The sequence below is a fragment of the Myotis brandtii genome, unplaced genomic scaffold (genome assembly GCF_000412655.1).
Source record: "Myotis brandtii unplaced genomic scaffold, ASM41265v1 scaffold65, whole genome shotgun sequence".
Classification (NCBI taxonomy): Eukaryota; Metazoa; Chordata; class Mammalia; order Chiroptera; family Vespertilionidae; genus Myotis; species Myotis brandtii.
In genome coordinates, this window is record NW_005370516.1 from 1,027,686 (window position 1) to 1,049,334 (window position 21,649).

At 40.4% G+C, this 21,649-nt stretch overlaps 1 protein-coding gene across 12 annotated transcripts in view; it reads right to left on the minus strand.

Moving 5' to 3' along the window:
* Nucleotides 1–9,689: 9,689 nt before the first annotated feature.
* The window catches only part of MYBPC1 (myosin binding protein C, slow type), a 98,650-nt gene continuing 86,690 nt past the window's right edge, over nt 9,690–21,649 (minus strand). For 5 of the 12 annotated variants that reach the window (XM_014528737.1, XM_014528735.1, XM_014528736.1 and 2 more), the window contains 4 exons: nt 18,560–18,719; nt 16,987–17,123; nt 15,003–15,189; nt 9,690–10,333 (listed from right to left, as the gene is read on the minus strand). In XM_014528737.1, the coding sequence (XP_014384223.1) occupies nt 10,233–10,333; nt 15,003–15,189; nt 16,987–17,123; nt 18,560–18,719 (585 nt within the window). In that variant the 3' untranslated portion in view covers nt 9,690–10,232. Of the gene's footprint in view, nt 10,334–11,746; nt 11,790–13,226; nt 13,286–15,002; nt 15,190–16,986; nt 17,124–18,559; nt 18,720–21,649 lie in introns of all 12 variants that reach the window. The other 7 variants (XM_014528742.1, XM_014528740.1, XM_014528734.1 and 4 more) reach the window with 4 other exon arrangements.

Genomic DNA, 21,649 nt, shown 5'->3' on the forward strand with positions numbered 1-21,649 from the left:
GGCCACCAGGTCCCCAGGAGGGCCCCGCCCACGGCCACTTTGGAATTGGCGCCCCGCGGGCCCTGACTTCCCCACGGGCTGGATGCACATGTTGCTCAGGTCCAGCTCCTCTTCCGGAGGCTGGTCACGTTCCCCGGAGGAAGTCAGCTGCCCGGACAGTTAGGAGCTGGTTCCTGGCCTGTGGTCTGTGCAGGGCTCCGGCCTCCCAGGGTGCGGTTTGCTGCAGGCCCGCCCTTCTTGCAGGGCGGGAAGGGAGAACTTGATTTTGCACGTCCTGGGTCACCAGTAGGATGGCCCCATCTGTCAGCCTGAAGAGAGGTCCTGTGGGCTAAACACACAAGAGAATTCTTCCTCCCAACCCCCAGGACAGGGCCCCTGCCAGATATTCGTTCTGGAGGACCCTTTTGTTTCTGGGGGGGGGGGGGGGAGGTAGGGGGAGGTTCAGAGTTCAGAGACCAAGGTGTTGGAAATAAAAATCAGGACTTGGAAACACGAACAGAGGGAGGAATGCTTGAAACCCAATGCCCATTTTTCCGAGCATGGGATACTGTTGGCCTCGGCAGAAACGGCAACAGGTGTTGGGTGAAGTCTGACCAGACCTGGGCCCAGCAACCTCGGCGCTTGAGTTCTGGCTGAGAAAGAATTCCGAACCAAGGCTCAAACTGTAAGAGAAAGTTTATTTAGAATAAGTGAGCTGTCGAAGAAATGGGCTCAGGAAACAAGTTACAGAGGCAAAAGAAGGGGCCCTTGGAGCTTAGGAGAGAGAAGGGTAAAAGGTCACATTCCTGGTGGAAACTGGAAGGGGACAGCTTGCTGGGTCCCCTGTCCTGAGGGCTTTTAAGGGTGGGGATCTTAGGGGTGGTCCCAGGGAGGATCTCAATAGAATACTCATCAGCTCTCCAGGTGTGTCCTTTCAGGGTCTTGGTCTCCACTGATTGGTCCGAGCCAGGGCAGGGGGACATTAGTCAACGCAGCTGATCTTGATATCAGCCATGGTTTTGCTCCTTTCCTGGACCTGGAGCTGAAACACAGCTGAGGCCCAGATTTATTTGATTCAGGTCAGAACCCTATTTTCTGGGAACTGAATGCTCGAAGGTTATTCTCCGGTCCCCTCGATGGTTCCCCCTCTAAGGGGGTCTAACCTTCATGACTAGCAACATGCTAGGGGAGGACAGGGCGGGAGGAAGGGGGGTTCTAAATCCCATGACCAGTAGTATGAAAGGTCAGGGGGGCCAAAATGCCATGACCGGCCATAGGCTAGGGGAGGAAAGCTTACCCTGGGGGAGAGGGCCTTGTTTTCCCGGTTCCCCTGTTGCTTGGCACCTGGGGCTTTCTGCCCTGCTGGCATCTGTACCTGGCCTTCTGTCCTGCTCTGCTCTGTCTGTCTGACTGCCTACCACAATACCAATAACAATGGATACTTTTACACATACCCTTCTGGGGAACTAGAGGACAGGGGTCCAGGCCGTGTCCTCCACCGCACATGGGCACATCACACTTGCCACATGTGATAGTTCACAGGCCTTACCTCACAATGCACCCACCTAAGAGAGGGAAGGCCTGCCATAAACATGTTGTATTGAGATCAGCCTGCCACTTGGCTGCTTTCTCTTCATGGTTCTGATCTGCACAGAATAAGCTCAAGACAGTTGCGTTGGGCAGTGTCTGTCAGCAGATGCAGTTTGTCCCATAGGATTCATCACAATATGTCGGAGGTGGGTCAGGCCACCACCTGCTTTTACGCAGCCCACGAGCTAAGTCTGGTTTTTACAATTTTATTTTTATAAATAGCTCTATTAAGGTATAATTTATATATATATTTAAAATATATTTTTATTGATTTCAGAGAGAAAAGGAGAGGGAGAGAGAGATAGAAACATCAATGATGAGAGAGAACCATTGATCGGCTGCCTCCTGCACACCCCACACCAAGGATCAAGCTGCAACTCAGGCATGTGCCCTGACCAGGAATCGAACCGTGACCTCCTGGTTCATAGGTTGACACTCAGCCACTGAGCCATGCCAACCGGGCAAGGTATAATTAACATATAAAGAATTGCACATATTTAATGTGTACAGTTTGATGAGTTTGAACATATGCAAACAAACATCCATGATAACATCACCACAGTCAAAATAACAGACATACCCAACACCTTGCAAAATCTCCTTGCTTCCCTTTGTTATGTTTTGTGGTTGTTGTAAGAACACTTAACATGAGATCTATCTTCTCAATAAATTTTGAAGTGCACAGAACCATGTTGTTAACTGTAAGCACTATGTTGCTGGTTTTCACATTTTTAAATGATTGAGAAAAAAATTAAAAAATTTTTGTGATGCAAAATTATATGAAATTCATATTTCAGTGCTATGAATAAAGCCATGAGTATGCCTTACATATTGCTTGTGACTGCTTTTGTGCTCCAAGGGTAAAGTTTAATGATGTGGCAGAGACCACATGGCCTGCAAAGCCTAGAGTATTTACTGACTGGCCCTTTACAGAAAAAAGTTTGGGAAATCCTGCCTTAAGGCCATATGCGGGTGTCTGCAGGTCAAACTGTTTCCTAATCTTTAATATGAAAAATGATGCTGAAAATGTATGGAACTAATCACAATGGCAGAGACTGACTTGGAACTATGCTGGTTTTATGGATAGTAAATTTGGAGATACCTGCTTTTTAAATTTCAGTACCATGAGTAATCCAAGGAAAAATCCTTTTCTGGGTTAATAAATTTAACTATATCACAGTTTTTGTTTTGTTAGTTTCTTTTTGCTTTATATTTCACATATTGATGAAAGCAAATGGTTTTTGTCCTTTTCTGTTTTATTTCACATAGCATAATACCCTCAAGCTCTATCCATATCCCAAATGGCACTATTTCATCTTTTTTATGGCTGAGTAGTATTCCATTGTGTATATATATATATATATATATATATATATACACACACATCCTCTTTATTATCTGTTGATGGATGCTTAGGTTATTTCCATATCTTGGCTACCAAGTATAATGCTGCAATGAAAAATAGGGGTGCAAATATCTTCTTGAATTAGTGTTTTCATATTCTTTGGATAAATACCCAGAAAGAAATTTCTGGGTCAATTCTCAATTTTTTGAGGATCCTCCATACTATTTTCCATATGGCTGCACCAATTTACAATCCCACAGATAGTGTACAACCATTCCCTTTTCTTCATATCCTCTCCAAAATTAAACCAAAAAGCTTCTGCACAGCAACGTCAGCCATCAACAAAAGAAAAAGGCAACCAACCTAAAGGGAGAAGACATTTGCAAATGATACATCCGATAAGGGGTCAATGTCCAAAGTTTATAAAGAGCTCATGTAACTCAACACCAAAAATCAATCTGATTTTAAAAATGGGCAGAGGATCTAAATAGACATTTTTCCAAGGAAGACATACAGATGACTAACAGGCACATGAAAAGATGTTCAAAATCACTAATTATTAGGGAAATGCAGATCAAAACCACAAGATACCTCACATCTGTTACAATGGCATCACCAATAAGACAAGAAATATATAAGTGTTGGCAAGGATGTAAGAGGGATATTTTTATCAGAATGCTTTCCTTTGGGACAGCTGAGAGAGAGTGGCTCCATATACATATTCATACAGGAAACTAGAGAGAAAGAAGGCTGGGGCTGCAATTCTCCAATAAGAATGAGCACAGGAATCACCTGGAAATCCTGCTATAATGCAGGATCCGAGTCAGTGGAGCTGGGGCGTGAAAGTGGAGCTGAGAGTTTTCATTCTAACAAGCTCTCATGTGCTGCTGCTGGTCACTGGGCCACATTTGGGACCAGAAGCGTCCAGTCTTAAAAAGCTTGGATGGAGGAACTACTCTGAGCAAGCCCCTTGAGACCCAAGTGGAAAAGAAAGGGGCAGAAAGAAGAGAGAAAGGACTTGGGGCAATTAAGGGATGAGGAAGACCAGCTTGGCTCAATTTTGCTTAAGTCTATTCTTTCCAGGACGAAGAAGAATAGATAGATAGATAGATAGATAGATAGATAGATGATAGATAGATAGATAGATAGATAGGGAGATAGATAGAGTTCAAGATCTTCTTTTTTATACTTTATTTTTGTTTTATATCTTATATGTATTTTAATATATATGTGCTAATTGATCTCATAATAAATCCAGTGGAATTAAGATCTTGGTACTTGGTGAAGGTGTTGGAACAACATCCATTTGAAGATCTGGGAAGAAAAAATTGTTTCTTTAAATAAACTCTTATATCATAGAGAAGAATACAACATGTGGATAAATCTTAATGAATATAAGGGGTTGTGCCCTAGCCATTTTTGCTCAGTGGATAGGGTGTTGGCCTTCGGATTGAGGGTCCCAGGTTCGATTCTGGTCAAGGGCACGTACTTTGGTTGTAGGCTCGATCCCCAGGCCTACTTGGGGTGTGTGTGAGAGGCAACCACTTGATGTGTCTCTCTCACATCGATGTTTCTCTCTCTGTGTCTTCTCTGTCTCTCCCCGTCCCTTCCACTCTGTCTGAAAATCAATGGAAAATATCCTCGGGTGAGGATCAACAAGAACAAATGTTATAACAACAAATATATAAGGGGTTGTGGCCTTGGCTTCAGACTGTGCTCTCACATCCATCCCAGGTTTTCCTTTCTCTAAATAGGAGTGCAGCAGTGGTGAGTAGAGTTGGGAAACCACAATTGAGATAATGCCTGTAAAACACAAAAGCAGGTACTGTTCTCTTTTTATTGTTGATTTTCTCATTGCTGTTTCCTCTTCCTTTAGTTCCTTGTCTGGTGATTGCCCTTTCCTCTGTACAAATAATCGTGTTAGTCCTCCTTTTCTCCCGCCTGCTTAGTCTTGGCCTTCACAGGAGCCCCTTCAGCCACACCCTCCCTATCTTCCCATCGCTCTCTATTAACATCTTCAGAGAGTGCAGCTACTAAAGGCTGACTTTGGGTCAGAGTCCCTGCCTGCATTGTTTCTTTGGACTTGATAATCATTGAAGGACCCAGGGAACATCATCTCACCGATGAACTCCTGCTTCTATTGCTAGTTAATATTTGCTGAACCCAACTATGAGCTATTTAGAAGTACATGAAAATAGCCCTGTACAGAAAGGCTCTGCCTCTGCTTGGCAACTTCCACGACTATCCAACCTGCCTCCAGCTCAGTGGTACCTCCCAGTGCAGGAGCTGGGACTGACTTTACAGTAACAACCCTCCAGTGGACACTCAGGAGGGGGCCTCGGATGAACAGCCCGGTGGCACTTTATCCTATAGCTTAAAGGGGATACATTATCTGGCTCTCTAGTGCCTGGAATTTTCCAAGTAACCACATGACTTTAAACCGGCTTTGATTTATTTTGTAACATGGCTCCTTTCCAATGACCCTTTGTCCCAATCATCCAAGAGGGATGCCTTACGAAATCTGAACAATGGCTTCTTTCCTTGCCACAGTGTGGCTAGTAACCCCTGGTTATTTTTTGTTTGTTTGTTTTCTTTTCTTTTTTCATTAACTTAAAAAAAATTGATGCCAAATTGGTGTATGGTGTCTTTAAGATGTTTTCTTGGGCTCCAAGACTAGGATAAAGGAGACAGTAGAATAATAAATGGAGGGACTCTCTTGCTGTGGATAGCTAAGTGCTTATCCACAGAGAATAAAAAGCTTTTTCGAAAGCTATCGCTTGGGAGAAAATAAATTATGGTCAATTATTCACTAGAGTGCAAGTTTATTTTCCCTCTAGTGAATTGAGTCAGCCAGTGCCCAAGCCACACTCTGAGTGGTCCCTTTGGGAGTGTTTAACTGTCTTGCTGTCTTCCTGGTATTTTGTTCCTAGTAATGTACTCCAGATAGATACATGTTCAGCGAGGCCAGAGATTGCGCCAGTCAGTACATTTGGGGTCAGAGAGAGCTCAAGTGTCTGAGAGGGTGATGACAGCCCTTAGAATCAGGAGAACTGGTCATCCCCATGGACGAGCTTGTTTCTCCAGTCCATTCTAAGTTATCAAAGTTTTTACAAAGGCCTTTATAAATATCTACATGTAAGCAATCACCTGAATCGTTGGTGCAAGGGTGATATAGTGGCCTGGCAAAATAAGGAAATAAACGTAGAGTTCAATTTAGAATTAATAAATATTATAGGGACAATTGGTAATATTGTCTTGTATTATTATCCCTTATTCTACTCCAAAGAGGAAATGTATATTTCTAGAATTCTGTTCCAGGGAACGTAAGTGGGGCAGGAGATAAAGGGTTGGATGTGAGTTTGGTGAGTGGGGAGAAGGAAGTGGTGGGAGTGGAGAGGTGAGAGTGATGTTGGATGGTGGAGGAGGGGCGGAAAGGATACAAGAAATGGAACCGAGATGGTTGGGGGCTGCCTGACCTCGAACCTTTCTAACTCATACATAAATATTTAGAAGTTATAAATCAAGCTAACAGATGGTTAAAAAAAATAATTTTATCCTGTAGTCTTTATGAGGATACCCTCAGAATGACCTGGAAGGCCTGGTTTGAACGTAGAATTACCTGATTCTTCAGAAATACTGGCTAGAATATTGTTGTCCACTGCCAGTCTCCAGTCTCCCTGTCCTTTGCATCCCAGTTCCTTCCTCCACCACACCGTGACGGGTCTCAGGTGCACACAGGTAGATGCCCCAGCCTTATGCACAAGCTCTGGTCACATCTGCACACCCCAACTCCTGGCAAACACGTGCCTCTGTTCATGCCTTGGGCCTCAGGGTTCATATACAGGCCACATGGTTCTTCCTTAGGGGTTTGAACCCAGGGAAAAGGTCCACGAAAGCCCTGGCAGTGAGGGTGGGTACAATCTGTAAGAAGGAGCAGTGTGGTAAGGGTTCCAAGTTGGTGCTAGAGTGGGACTCTTGAAATTGCAGAAGTCCCTCTTGCCCCGGTCCAAGGCTGCTACTAAGTGGTAGAACTGTTCATTGCCCCCATACTTGCCTAGCAAGTTGAAGGGAAAATATTGAGCTGAACCACAGGCATCTCTGTAGCCACCAATGGAGATGGGAATGCAGAGACTTCTCTCCATTTTCTTTTTTTTAAATATATTTTTATTGATTTCAGAGAGGAAGAGAGAGGGAGGGAGAGATAGAAACATCAATGATGAGAGAGAATCATTGATGGCTGCCTCCTGCACTCCCCCCCACTGGGTATCAAGCTTGCAACTGGGGCATGTTCCCTGACTGGGAATCGAACGGTGAACTCCTGGTTCATAGATCAGCCACTGAGCCATGCCGGCTGGGTCCTTCTCTCCATTTTCTAGGCTCCAGGAAAGATTCCAGTTGGCCCAGGACCTGAGATAAGACCTTCCAAGCGGGGCAGAGAGAATGTCTCAATTTCTCCGGCTAGTGGGGAGCTCAGAGTGATCTTTAATTTGATTTACAAAAACAAAGTCATGTGGCATGTCCTGTACTACATTCTGGTGTGATACACACATGGGTTATAGCACATAGACCACGCTACTCAGCTTCTGAGGCCTTATAGATCTCTTACACCTGCGTGCTGCTCTGCTTGTGTCTTTCCCTACATGTATTAGTGTGATGTGTTATAAATTCCTTAAAGGCATGAAGTAGCTTATTTCTCATTGGGTTCCTAGCTGAACCCATCGCAGTACTATGCATGCATCAGACATTCAATAATGCATTTGTTGAGCTTAATAGAACGTCTCAGAATTCACCTTAAGAGTGAGTGGTATCCGACTGGCGTAGCTCAGTGGTTGAGCATCAACCTATGAACCAGGAGGTCACAGTTTGATTCCTGGTCAGGGCACATGCCAGGTTCCGAGTTTGATCCCCCTGGGGTCATGTAAGAGGCAGCCAATCAATACTTCTCTCTCATAGTTGCTATTTCTATCTCTCTCTCCCCCTCTGGAATCAATAAAAAATATATATTTTAAAAAAAGAATGAGTGGTTAAGGACATATGACCTTGTTCCAATGTTTCTTGAAACTAGTGATTTTCTCCCTTACTTCTGTATTAATTTACATGACAACATGTATTAGGTTTCCTTTTAAAGTAAGTAAGGGTGATCATTTAAAAAATTTAATAAATGTTTAGTTCCCAAAAAGAATTTTTGGTAAATTCCTCTGATATATAACTTTTTCTGTAACAGAGTGAAACTAACACAAAACTAGAACAAAGGTATAGGCAGCTAATAGCAATGACAGCTTCTGACATTCTTTGGTCTTTGTAGTTCTAAAATAGGCTTTTTCTTTCCTATTAGAACTTTGCGGTATGGAAGTGCCCTTAATATGAGGAGAGAGATCACTTGTAGAAAAATAACATTCTCTGCTACAAAATATAGTTAGAGCATAAGTAATGACTGGGGAACCAGTATTTTATAAGGATGCTTTAGAGTCCCTTTTAGGCTAGGTTTATAAATGGCATAACAAGCTTGACCATGAGTGTTTAAATTAGGCAACCAGCTCACCTGCTGCACTGTCCTCTGGCCCAGCAACCAGGCAGCAGGGGCCATGCTGATTGGTTGTGCCACACAGAGATAGGGTCTTACTTGGTTTGCAGTAGAGATATATAGTCTTCACTGCTTTATAGATAAGCCAGACTTCTTTTTAAAAAATACTTTTATTTATTTTAAATGTATAAATAATATATTGTTATTGATTTCAAAGAGGAAGGGAGAGGGAGAAATAGAAACATCAATGATGAGAGAGAATCATTGATTGGCTGCCTCCTGCATGACCTGCACTGGGGAATCGAACCCGCAACCAGGGCATGTGCCCTGACCAGGAATGGAACCGTGACCTCCAGCTTCATAGGTCGACGTTCAACCACTGAGTCACGCCGGCTGAGCCAGACTTCTTTTATGTAAAATATCTTAGTCAATAACGTGGAAATGGATTTTCTGATTAAAATGGGGCTTTGCATAGGGATTGCACACATTATTATTTCAGATTTGTTGAGAACATGTGGTGATGGTCAATATTCTTAGCAACCAGGAAGGCAAGATCACCAACCAATCAGGACAGGAAAAGAGGTGGCCACCATAGTTTGGACAAGAACTCGAGTTTCTCCTTGCTGTTCCCAAACATACTACAACTACCCGCACCATTCACTCCTTCCTGTTAGGGGCCACACATCCACCCAGGAGCAGGACCACCCTCACAGCTTCCCAGCTCTCACATGGAAAGGAAGCAGAGCAGATATTTCTAAATGTTGTCCCAGGGTGCTATGGGCCCACCGACAGGTCACAGTGTAGTTAGCTCCTAGAACAAAAGACCAAAAGAAAAAAAGGGGGCAAGGTGAGGTGTGGTATCTTACACTCCTACTCCTCTCCTTTAACTGCGATGTTCTCTACACCAAGAGGAGGGAAGGGAGCTGCCAGAGAGATTATGGGTTTGCACAAATGTGTCTCAGCTTCTAGATTTTTAAAGAAGGTTTCCACCCATTTGAACGGATGCCATCAGCAAACCCTACATCTGTAGCTGCTCTGTAGCCTGCACCAGCTCTCTGTCACTGTGGCGGTTTTGGCAGGAGCTCTGGTGGGTTTGGCCAGGATGCCGAGCCAGAGAGACACGCTGGAGGTCAGGGCTGAGTTTGGTAGCATGCTGGCTCCTGGCCTTTTCTCTTCAGTTCTGTCTGAGCGCACAACCCCTAACACAAAAACCAGGACTGTGTCATTTCAACACAAACACTTCAGATTTATTGTAGCGTTTATTGAATACACTTCCCCTTCTGTTGAGAAAACTTGTTTGACTTTAAAAAGTCTTCTAGCAAATTCAAATGGGGAAGTAGGCACAGATCCACTGGTGTCACGCAGGGTTGTAGGAAATACACAATTCTGCTTTGCTTAGAAAATATCTTAGATCAAGAGAAAGATGGGTATTCAAGATTTCATCGTGGTGTATTGGACTGGTTTTTAGCTTGGAAAAAAGCATTTACAGCCTGTTAAGTTAAACTAAAGTAACTACTTTTGCTTATAGTATAGCTTGCTTTTTTTGTCAAGTACAGTGACAAAACACAGACAATAATGATCAAAACACTGACTTCAAATGGGATTTTGTTTACAGTTTTTAATGAAGCAATTTGTGCAAACATTTGTTTCTTCTTCAACATTAGAAGGAAAAAAAAGAAAAGAAAAAAAAAAAAAACAACGGCCACACTTGGGTGCCTGGTGTTAACACAGACAGTGCTTTCTCATTGCAACCATATTTCAAAGCAGTAGAGTGCAGGGGCAGTGGCCGGGCCCTTAGTATTCCTCAGGATTGCTTGAGTGCAAATCTCGCATATATGACTCAATTATGTTAGGAGGTACACCTTGCAAGAGGAGCCTGCAGAAGGAAAGTCCACCTGGAGAGGGCAAAAAGGAAAAGGCAAAGTCAAAACCGTCTATGTGAAAAATCGCTGAAACAATACTCCTGGACTAGCTGCCTGGAAATGTGTCTAATTATGTTCCAGTTAGTTACAAAGATTCAATCAGTCCCTGCTCGGAAATCTTCTCCTGGGTTTAGTATATTTAGACTTTAAGGCACTAGACATCTAGAAGGAAAAGCAAGTTCTGGCTAGGCCCATAGAAGTCCTTTGTTTCCTGCTATTATTCAATCTTAATTTAATTTCCTAACTGGTTGGGAAATACTTATCACTCTTTGAGAGGTTTTGGGATTCTCTATAGATGATTTAAGTGCTCTGACTGAATGACAGAATAAATGCATTACCATGTTATGAATCAGCAGGAAGAACTGTTTCCGGTTTATTTCTGTTCTTTTTAATTAAGCACCAAGTTCTAACTCAAACACGTTAGAGAAGAAAAAGGAGACGACTCCTTTAAACTTGGCTACTTATACATTGTCAAGAGTGAAACAAATTGGAAAAAAAATTGTTTTTGGTTTGTTTATCTTCACCCAAGGACATTTTTTACTTTGATACTTTTTTAGAGAGAGTGGAAGCGAGGGGGAGAGACAGAGAGAAAAACATTGACATGAGAGAGACACATCGATTGGTTGCCTCCTGCACACGCCCTGACCAGGGCAGGGATCAAGCCTGCAACCAAAATACGTGCCCTTGACCAGAATCGAACCTGTGACCCTCGAGTCTGAGGGCTCACACTTTAACCACTGAGCCAATCCGGCTAGGGCTCACATTGGAATAGTTTGTTAAAAATAGTAAAACCTATCCAATACCTTCTGAAGGTCAGAGAAATACCTACTAATATTTCATACTTACCTTTCATGTTTCTGAATTATATCTAAAAAAATAAAAGTACCCTTCATGAGAGAACCCATGAAACTATACAATTCATGGTCCTTTGGAAAAGTACTTCACTACTTGCTAATAAATTCACGTCCAGACAAAAACAGCATGCCATATGAACATTCTTAAACTTCTTTAGTGCAAATTTGGAAAAGTCATTCTCCTTTTAAAAAAAGACTTCAAGTCACATATCGGTAGAAATGATGCCACTTTTGTACATGTCCATTCCTGGATGCAAAGCGTTCAGAATACTTGGGTATCACTCATTTTCATCCACATTAAATGCTTTAATTCATGCTCTACCGCATTCATGTCAACAGGAGATTGTTGTGCTGAATAAGTACTAGTTGTTAATTTCAAGATACTAAAATACAAATTAAAAACTACAAAGTTAGATGTTTTAAATAGTCTATTTTCATTGGACTACATAATGAAAATCATGCCATACGCCACAAGCTCTGTATGACTTATGACAGCATAAGCTTCATATGCCAAATCCATATGAAAGCTTACCTTAGATGATAATACACATTCAAAAATCCTTACTGTGCTACAACTAAGGAAAAGAGAGAGAAAGAGAGAGAGAGAGAAGTTTTGAGCATTAATAAAGTGCTAAAACCGGAGTTGAGTACTCGTTGGATGAAATTATGGTTGCGATTATGATGAGGTGATTTCATTAATCCTTAGTCATGTGAAAGATGTAGGAACATAGAAGCACATGGAATGAAGGGCAGGGATCCAGTCACTTCAAAAGGATCATTAATATGTAAAACACTTATTAATATGCACAACCACTTTGCCTAAACAGGTGGCAAAGCCAATTGGATTGTACAGTGAATATTTATGGTAAGAGCTTCCAAACCATTAGCTTAAAAAAAAAATCCTACAACATATATATATTGTGTTTTTCAACAAAAGAAAAACATAGATGATGAACAAAGTATTAGTGTACATATATATATGTTGAAATTCTAAAAGGCAAAATTATCAAGTAGGTATTAATGTGAGACTAGTGTATTCTATAATATGTATTCTGAAATGATTCCAAATGTGACTAATCTATATAAACACAAGGCTTAAACAAACAGCCTAGAAAGTGACTATATGTATAATCTACAAAACTTTTAAGAAATAGCCCTAATTCTTTCCTCCTTTGAAAGCTGACATTACGTTTGGGAATTCAAAGAGCACATATGATAAACTCAGGCATAGATCTACATCATAGAGTTTACATCAAGTTTCTTACCCATCCCCAAAGAACTTCTTAATCCATTCTTCCAACTGGGGGAGAATCATACATATACTATCAGACTCATTTAATGCTTAATAGATTTAATAATGGGACCTAGACTTATCTGTCCATTTAAATTCATGAGTATATGAAATAATTTTGGTCCCATGAAAATATCTAAAATGTCCAATAGAAAGATGGGTTACAGATATCCTACTGGTGAATTTTTCAGGGGAAAGTCTTAACTATGAACGTTTCTAAATATTGGATCTGTTTTTATTTGTGACCTTTCCCTATCAAAAATGCTCGGAATATTTTTTCTACAGCTTAGCAATTTAAAAAGGTTCAGTTTTCTGAATTTCAACACAAATCTAAGGAAACCACCCTGGAAACTATCTTAAAGGGAGATCGTATCTCTTTACATGTGAAAAATGCAATTATTACAGAAATGTCATTGGTTCCCAGGTGTTGATAATCTTACATCTAAAATATGGTATCTTCAAATGCAGCCTTCCGGCTTTATTTATGGGGACCTGTGCTATGGTACTTAGTTTTCTGACAAAACTCAGTTCCTAATTACTTAATAACCTTGAATAATTTGGCCTTCCTAGTTCATGGCATAAACACTGTATGCCACGAGCTGCTAAAAAAATATAATGAGAAGCAAATGAGAAAGTCAAGCTTTACATGCAAAGTGCGATTTCATGTAAGAGGAATGGAACAGGAAGTAGAAATATCCGGTGCGATATGAATTTTTAAAACCTGTTGCTGCCCCTCCAGGAACAGTGGTTCTCCAGGGGAAAATACTCGTTGATATATCACTGTAGAATTAGAATATTTGTACCAATATTTATTTGTTCTCAGTTCACATATTTACCTTTATTTTTACAGCTTAACTTGATTCAAGCCACCTATTATCAGATAACAATCTGATGATAAACAACCTTGGCTTTACTTTTAGGACCCAAAAGTTTTACCAATATGTTGCAATTGATATTTTACTATGAATGTATGTACTAAAATACATTATTTTTATTATTAAATTCAATTATCATATAATTCACCATGCAATTACATAAAAATATATCATCTATATCTATATCTATATCTATCTATCTATCTATCTATCTATCTATCTATCTATACATAATATTATTATCTTTTAGGAAGGACCCCCAAATGTTGAACCAATTATGAAATCATTTTATATCATTAGCAACATTCAGTTATTTTCAAAACACGCAGAAGTTGCACTAGGCTTTTGTTTTTATTTTTATTTTTGGATGCTGAAACATAAGTACCAATAGTACCTTGGAATTATTAAGCCTAAGAGTTTAGAAACCAGATGTATTGCAACTGGGACCATAATCTGCATTTAAAGCTAATAAAAACTTAAAAGTAATGTTTACATTTGTAAGCACTATCTCAAGAGTAAGCTTTAAAATTTTTCTAAGGATGTTATGTTTTAAACTTGTTTTTTTTTTCTCTCACTCAATTATGAATCTATTGTACCATATTACCACAGGACTGACAGAGATCAGAAGAGAAAGAATAATTTTTTTTAAAAAAAAAAGGTTACAAAAGGAATTTTTTTCAATAAGTTTCTTAACGATTTTATACTAAATTTAGGACTAAAAACTTTTTTAACGTAAGTACTCTAAGCATTTACTACATTTTTCCAAAAAATAGATATTACAAGATTATCTTTCTGACTTTTAGATAATAATTTCTTCACTATAAAGAGGTAGAGAAAAGACTTCACTGTCACAGAAAGGCAAGGTGATACAATACGGATGAGAGAAAAGATTAGAATCATGTCACCTATTATCTCATAGTGTCCCAAAGTAGGTTTTGATTGCCAAGAAAAAAACTTTACTATACAAACTATACTCAATTAATATGAAAACTAATTAAGACAACGGGTTATGCTGAAACTTTTCTACCACATCAATCCTTATACGTTTTCTTGATTTACATCGGTAGAAAACTAGTATAAATGAAATGTACACCTGTAAATGGAAGTTCTCTAGTGAGATTTTAAAAGCAACTGGTTAAAATATGTAGATGCTATATTCTACATAAGTAATAGTCTACACTCAATTAGCAAACTTACCCATATGTATTGAAAGTTTCACAAAATAGTAAACTAATTTAAAATAGCGTAAATTTCTATCTTTAGATAAGTTTTTGCCCTAGGCTTCTATTTATAGATGGACTACATCATCAAAATAATACCCTCTTAACTTCATTTATTCTCACCATGCTGTACACATATCAGCATTCTACTGTAATTAATATTTCTTTAGTTAACAAGAATTGCAAGAGTTTAAGGTAAGGCTACTTAACAAGTCAAACAAACTTCACAAATAAATCAAGAGTGAATGCAAGATGTAAAAATGTATTCTCTACCCCAATTCTCTTACCCCTTCCTCCTCCACCCCAGAACATTTTGGCAAACAATTTGGATTTTGCAGTAAGCATAATAATTAAATGGTTTTCTTTCATTTTATTCTACACCCAAGGTCTTGGATGTCATACCTTTCACCTCCAGTTTGCATTCGACCTCCACTGTCCCTAGGTTATTGACTGCTTTGCAGCAGTAAGTGCCTCCGTCATAGGAGCTGGGCTTGCGGATCTCCAGCGTACAGACCCCTTGGTTGCTGAACATCCTGTATCTTGGGTCATCCACAATAGCAACTTTGTTTTTCATCCAGGTTATTTTGGGCTGAAATTAATATTGAAGTAAATTAGGGTCAAAACATATCTGTACTTAGCATATTAATAGGCCATCAAGGCAGTGACAGAATTTTAAAGCATAGCTTAGAGAGGACACCTAAAAAGAATCCACATCTATTTGAGCACAGTTTCTCTCAAATTAAACTCTATTTAGTGCTTGGCAAGAGAGCAAATGAGCAGTTCTTCTTTTTTTCTTTACGTTGTACTAGGATAGAATGGACCACCTCAGTAGCTTCTGAGGCGAATACATTTCTATCACCACAATAAATTCAGCAAACCTGGTTCCCTTCACTTCTGCAACATCATGCAGTTAGTGATCAAGTTTGCACTACATGAACAGTTCTGAAAAAGTAAGTCAGGTTTGTTCACAGGACAGCTCTGGAGCAATCTTCCCAAAAGGATTCAATTGCAGTTCAATTTCATCTACAGGTCCATGAGGTTAACTCATCCAAGAGACTATATATTGCTGGACATTTTTCAGAGAATCCCCGAAAGGTGTCATAACCATCGAATTTCCTCACTTCATTTTCCTGATATCTTTTTCTAATTATTTGTGGGCTACTTAGGCCTCCTCACCATTTCATCTGTCCTCTGACATCTGCTTTCATCATCTGGTGGCAATGGATCTTCTCCAACCAGGTAATTCAAGATCTATCATAACCTAATCACCCAGGGAGGTGACTCCATTCTCCTTGACCCCTGAACTATATCTAACATCACTGACCTCCTACTCCTTATTCATATTGTCTTCCCCTTCCTTATGTAACTGCACAGCCTCCTCATTCCCTCTTCTACCTCTTATATGATTTTGCTTTTTCAGACCTTAGAGATGGCTCTTCTCTTTCTTCTTCACACTGTTCTTTCTTCCTTCCACCTTTCAAGTGGAAGTATTCATTGAGGCTCACTTGGTCCTGGGCTTTTTCCTCATTACCCTCTTTCCTCAGTGGTATTCCTTTCTAATGACTCCAAGGGATGGATTGTACCTCCTCATCTGCCCCCATGCCTGGGGACTCCTAAACTGAGGGTCACAGTCTTGGCCTTTGTCTAAGCTCCAGTGAACTTCTCCTCTGCCTACTGATCATTCCTACTTGGATGGACCAACATCACTTCCAATTAAACACAAATTCAGCATCTTCCTCCTATCCTCAGTTTGGCTTCTCTCTGACTTTCCTATTTCTGTTCATGGTACATGTGGAAAAAATACCACTGTTTGCAATTTTTCAAATTCTAGGGCTCCTTCCCTCAGTGCCACCCAGATAAATGTCTCCATGGGCAACATTCATTAACTGGTTGTTCTTTTCAAATGCCAACAAAATGAAACCTTCAAACCTTTCTAACTCTCTTCTGTCAGATGTGATTTCTCCCTTCCAAGTGCTCTGTACCCTTAATATAGCACACTTTAAATTCTGCCTTGCATTATAGTATCATTATTGGTCTTAATCTATTAGAGAAAACTTGATGAATCAATATTTCCACCTAATTTTTAGGTGAAACAATATTACTTCCATCTCCTCACCTCTCAGTTCTTTTAAAAATAGGTGATTTGGTTTTTCCTTAGAATGAATCCCTTATTTAGTAAAGAAATGTAAACATTTTTTACTACTTAATTAGTGTACCTAATTTTCCAACAATACCACCCTCCAACCCCAGAATAAGACACAAGTAGCAGTTGGAGGGTCCGTTTGTATTCCTACTTATATTTATAGTGTGGCAAATACAAAAGGGAGAGTTTCGGGTTAATTCTTAAATTTAACTAATGTGATTAAAAAACTAACAAACATGGTACCTTGGGATTTCCTCTCACACTGCAGTTCAGAGTGGCATTGTACCCAGCTATAGCGTAGGTGTTGACCAAAGGCTGAGTGAACATGGGCGCCTCTGTGAAATCGAAGTCTTCATACACTGGATTTTTATAGACTTTACCTTAAAAACAAACATTAGAAATACACAAATTGGCCTGAGACTATATTATTCTTGGCATACTTTACTCGCCATGAAAACTTCCCTGAACTTAGAAAAACATGTAAAAACACGAGTGAACACCACACAGCATTCATTCTGGAGGGCACACATATCCCACAGGGGGCAGAGTGGTCATCTGAAATTGTAACAAATGTTGAAAAGAATTTGGTGTCAGAGTATTTTGATCAACCATGAGTTTTACTGTGACAGTGATGAGGAAATGAAATGATAGGCATGGAATTCAGCCTCACCCGTTTCATGGGTCTCATGTGTAGCTACTTTGAAGGTGTCTAAGAATAGAAGTAACCCAAGCTCAATAAGTCAATATCTACTTTTTCCTATCCTTGTGAATTTAGGCATTTATATACCTACTGCCCAGAAGTTGGAATGAATTACAGCTTACATTTTTTAAAATGCAATAATAATATAATTTTCCTCTAAAATTTTTACTTTTAAATTTATTATTGGACATTTTTATCATAATTTAAAAATATGTGTTTATAATTTTCTTATTTCCTTTCACCACATTTCTTTTTCTTTCAGTCTCCTCTAGTTACTGAAAACCAAAGTCTCCAGATGTCTAGTTGTGAAATTGTGATTTATAATAAGAAACATATATTTGGTCTTTATCCCCATTTCTGGCTCCAAACCCTTGAAATTTCCTAAGCAAAGAGAGCTATAAAGGTATCTTTTGTTATGTTAATGAGGTAGCATTTGACACACACCACCACCACCACCACCACCACTACCACCACCTCAGGACTGGTTGCCAAAGGAAACCAACCTTGTGATTAGTGGGTTGAAACTTTTAGTCCCACCCCCAGACCTCCAAGGAGGAGAGAGGGGCTGGAGATTTAATCAACCATGGCTGTGTAATGAAGCCTCCTTAAAAACCAAAAAGGACATGTTTGTAGAGCTTCTGGATTGGTGAACACTGGGAGATTCTAGGAGAGTGATGGCGCTCTGAGGCTTGGACACTCCGTGCCCATTCCCCATCCTTTGCCTATGCTCCTCTTCCATCTGGATGTTCCTGAGTTAAAATCTTTTCTATTAAACCAGTGATATAGTAGATAGAATGTTTCTTTGAGTTCTGTGAGCTACTCTAGGAAGTTATTCAAACCTGAGGAGGGGGTCATTGGAACCTCTGATTTATAGCCTGTGAGAAGCACAGGAGACAGCTTGGACTTGCAATTGGCATTTGAAGTGGGAGGTGGGGACATTCTTGTGGACTGGAACCTGTGGGATCTGATGCTATCTCTGGGTAATGTCAGAATGGAGTGGAATTGTGGGACATCCAGCTGGTGTCTAAGACTTGTTTGGTGTCAGGGAAACTCAACCAAACCTCCACTCACTGGAATTGGGTGAGAGCCCCCTTTATCAGCCCACTACCAACTCACCATCCTTGGCGATCACAGCGCTCTCTTTAGTCATTGTTGCATTCTCACTGAGGCCACACATGTTTTCAGCAAAGACCCGGAAGTAGTACTCATTGCCTATGACCAGTTCAGTAATGGTGGCATGGGTTCGGTGATAGTGCTCAATGACAGTGAACCATTCCTGAAAGAAAAACAATTTGAGGAAAATCACCTAAAAATACACAACTATCCCAACTGTTGATTAGAATAAATATCAGGGATGTTTCATTCACTAAAAGAAAAATAGCACTAATTTTTATCTTGAGAGCAATAACTATGTACATTTAATGTATTTAATACTTTATAATTGATTTATACTTGACTGTATAATTTAATCTTCATTTATACATTAGAATCATATACCCTAGAGGTCAACTACTACCTTTGTACTTTTCTCATAACTGTACAGTCTGTCATCTATCAATCTACTTGTCTACTTATCTACCTTTTGTATAACAAAATATAATTATAACATGTTATTGCCAAGATATCTATTCTGAGGAAGAGATGATGCTAAATCAACAGAGAAAAATTAAAATTGTTCAACAAATTTGCCTAATATTATCAACACAAGTTCTTTAAGGTCTGTGCTCAGATCTCACCTCCTCCCTAACTGTTCAGCCTTCCATTGCTCTATTTAGGCCACACTGTGTCACCTTAACCTGGAGAAGTTTTCTTCACGGCACTTGCTACCTTAAATTATCCTATATGATAAAAGCCTAATATGCTAAGTGGCTGGACGTCCATTCAGCCAACCAAAGTGTAATATGCTAATGATATGCTAAGGCCACTCAACCGCTCGCTATGACTTGCACTGACCACCAGGAGGTAGACACTCCGACCGGTAGGTTAGCTTGCTGCTGGGCTCTGGCCTATCAGGACTAAGCAAGACAGGCCAGACACACCCTGGAGCCCTCCCATGATCCCTCCCTGGCTGGCTAACCTCCCGTGTCCTTCCCTGGCCCCAATCGTGCACCAGTGGAGTCCCTCGGTCTGGCCTGCGCCCTCTCGCAATCCAGGACCCCTCAGTGGATGTCAAAGAGCCAATTTTGGCCTGATCCCACAGGTCAGGCTGAGGGACCCCACTGGTGCACGAATTCGTGCACTGGGCCTCTAGTCTATTTACTGTTTGACTTGTTTATTCTCTACCCCACCCATCACTGGTATGAACAAGCCAGGATGTTAAAGACAGACGTTTATTCTCTCTCCTTATATCCCTAGTGCCTATCACAATACCTGGCACATAGTAGGTACCTTGCACAAAATAAATGTTTATTAAATACTATAATGGATGAATGAATGAATGAATGAATGAGAAGCTAAATTTTTTTTTCATTTTTTCCCCTTACCATACCAAAAAATATAGTAGTCTCAAAATTTATCTGGCAAACAGTGGAAATTCCCATGGTACCACATATGTTTGGGACCTCTAATTGAGAAAATACACTTGCTGACAAAAATGTTCATAAAGGAAAGAATTTTTCTTACAACTTTTAGGGGCCGTAGTTATATATGTACTTTGCATATTTTAAGACAGCAAACAAATGTATTTATGCCCTTTTTTACATCCAAAGCACTTTATACAAACCTTTATTCTAACATTTATCATATTGTTTTGTCATTTGGTTTTATGTCTTTCTTATTGCCTAGACCAGGGGTCCTCAAACTTTTTAAACAGGGGGCCAGTTCACTGTCCCTCAGACCGTTGGAGGGCCGGACTATAGTTTAAAAAAAAACTATGAAAAAATTCCTATGCACACTGCACATATCTTATTTTGAAGTAAAAAAACAAATGTTTTCGGTGGGCCACATGTGGCCTGTGGGCCATAGTTTGAGGATCCCTGGCCTAAACCAGTGGTTCTCAACCTGTGGGTCGCGACCCCTTCGGGGGTCGAACAACCCTTTCACAGGGGTCGCCTAAGACCATTGGAAAACACATATATAATTACATATTGTTTTTGTGATTAATTACTATGCTTTAATTATGTTCAATTTGTAACAATGAAAATACATCCTGCATATCAGATATTTACATTATGATTCATAACAGTAGCAAAATTACAGTTATGAATTAGCAACGAAAATAATTTTATGGTTGGGGATCACCACAACATGAGGAACTGTATTAAAGGGTCACGGCATTAGGAAGGTTGAGAACCATTGGCCTAGACTGTGAGTGTGCTAAGAATAGGAGCTGCCCTCCCTCCTTCCCTTCCCTTCCCTTCCTTTCCCTTCCTTTCCCTTCCCTTCCCTTCCCTTCCCTTCCCCTCCCTTCCCTTCCCTTCCCTTCCTTCCTTCCTTCCATCCTATTTCTTTTCTCCAGCAGCTAGAAGTGTGCTCAATCCATAGTAAATGACGGAATAAATACACAGGTGGGCAAAAGTAGGTTTACAGTTATTCCTATGAAAGATAATACAATAATTGATAAATAATACAAGAATAAACTTTGTGTTCCATGTAATCACAACTGTAAATTTACTTTTGCCTACCCTTGTATGTTGGCACAGATAATGAAAACAATGTTTATGGAAGGTATGAAAGACTATAGGAATTTAAGCGAAGAATAGTATTTGTAGCCACAACAAGGCAATGGTGCAGTGATCTCTGGGAAGTGCACTGGGCAGAGTGAGCATCTTGGGGTCCATAAGTCCACTCCTGCTGAAATGCAACAGGAACACAGGGATGTAGGGGTTAGGGACCATCCCCTGTCACTAGGCAGACCTGAGACATACGAAGCATCAGGAAAGTACTGGCTCATCTAAACTTGACTAGGTATCTAAGAAAACAAATATTGAGCAAGTCTGATGGGGATGGAGGTACCACCTGAAGGAAACGTGGTACCTCTGGATTCACTGCCAGTCTCTAAGCCACAGTCCAGAGGAGAGCCCTCAGTGTTAAGGAAATTCAAGACATGCAGTACTTCCCTTTCAAAGTCATCCATTGATCCAGCTCTCAAGCTGCCTATGTTTAGCTAAAAGATATTGCTTTCAATGACACATTTTGTCACATAACACCCATTCGGTGGCGGGGGCGGGGGGGGGGGGGGGAGGGGGGGGGGGGGGGGGGGGGGCG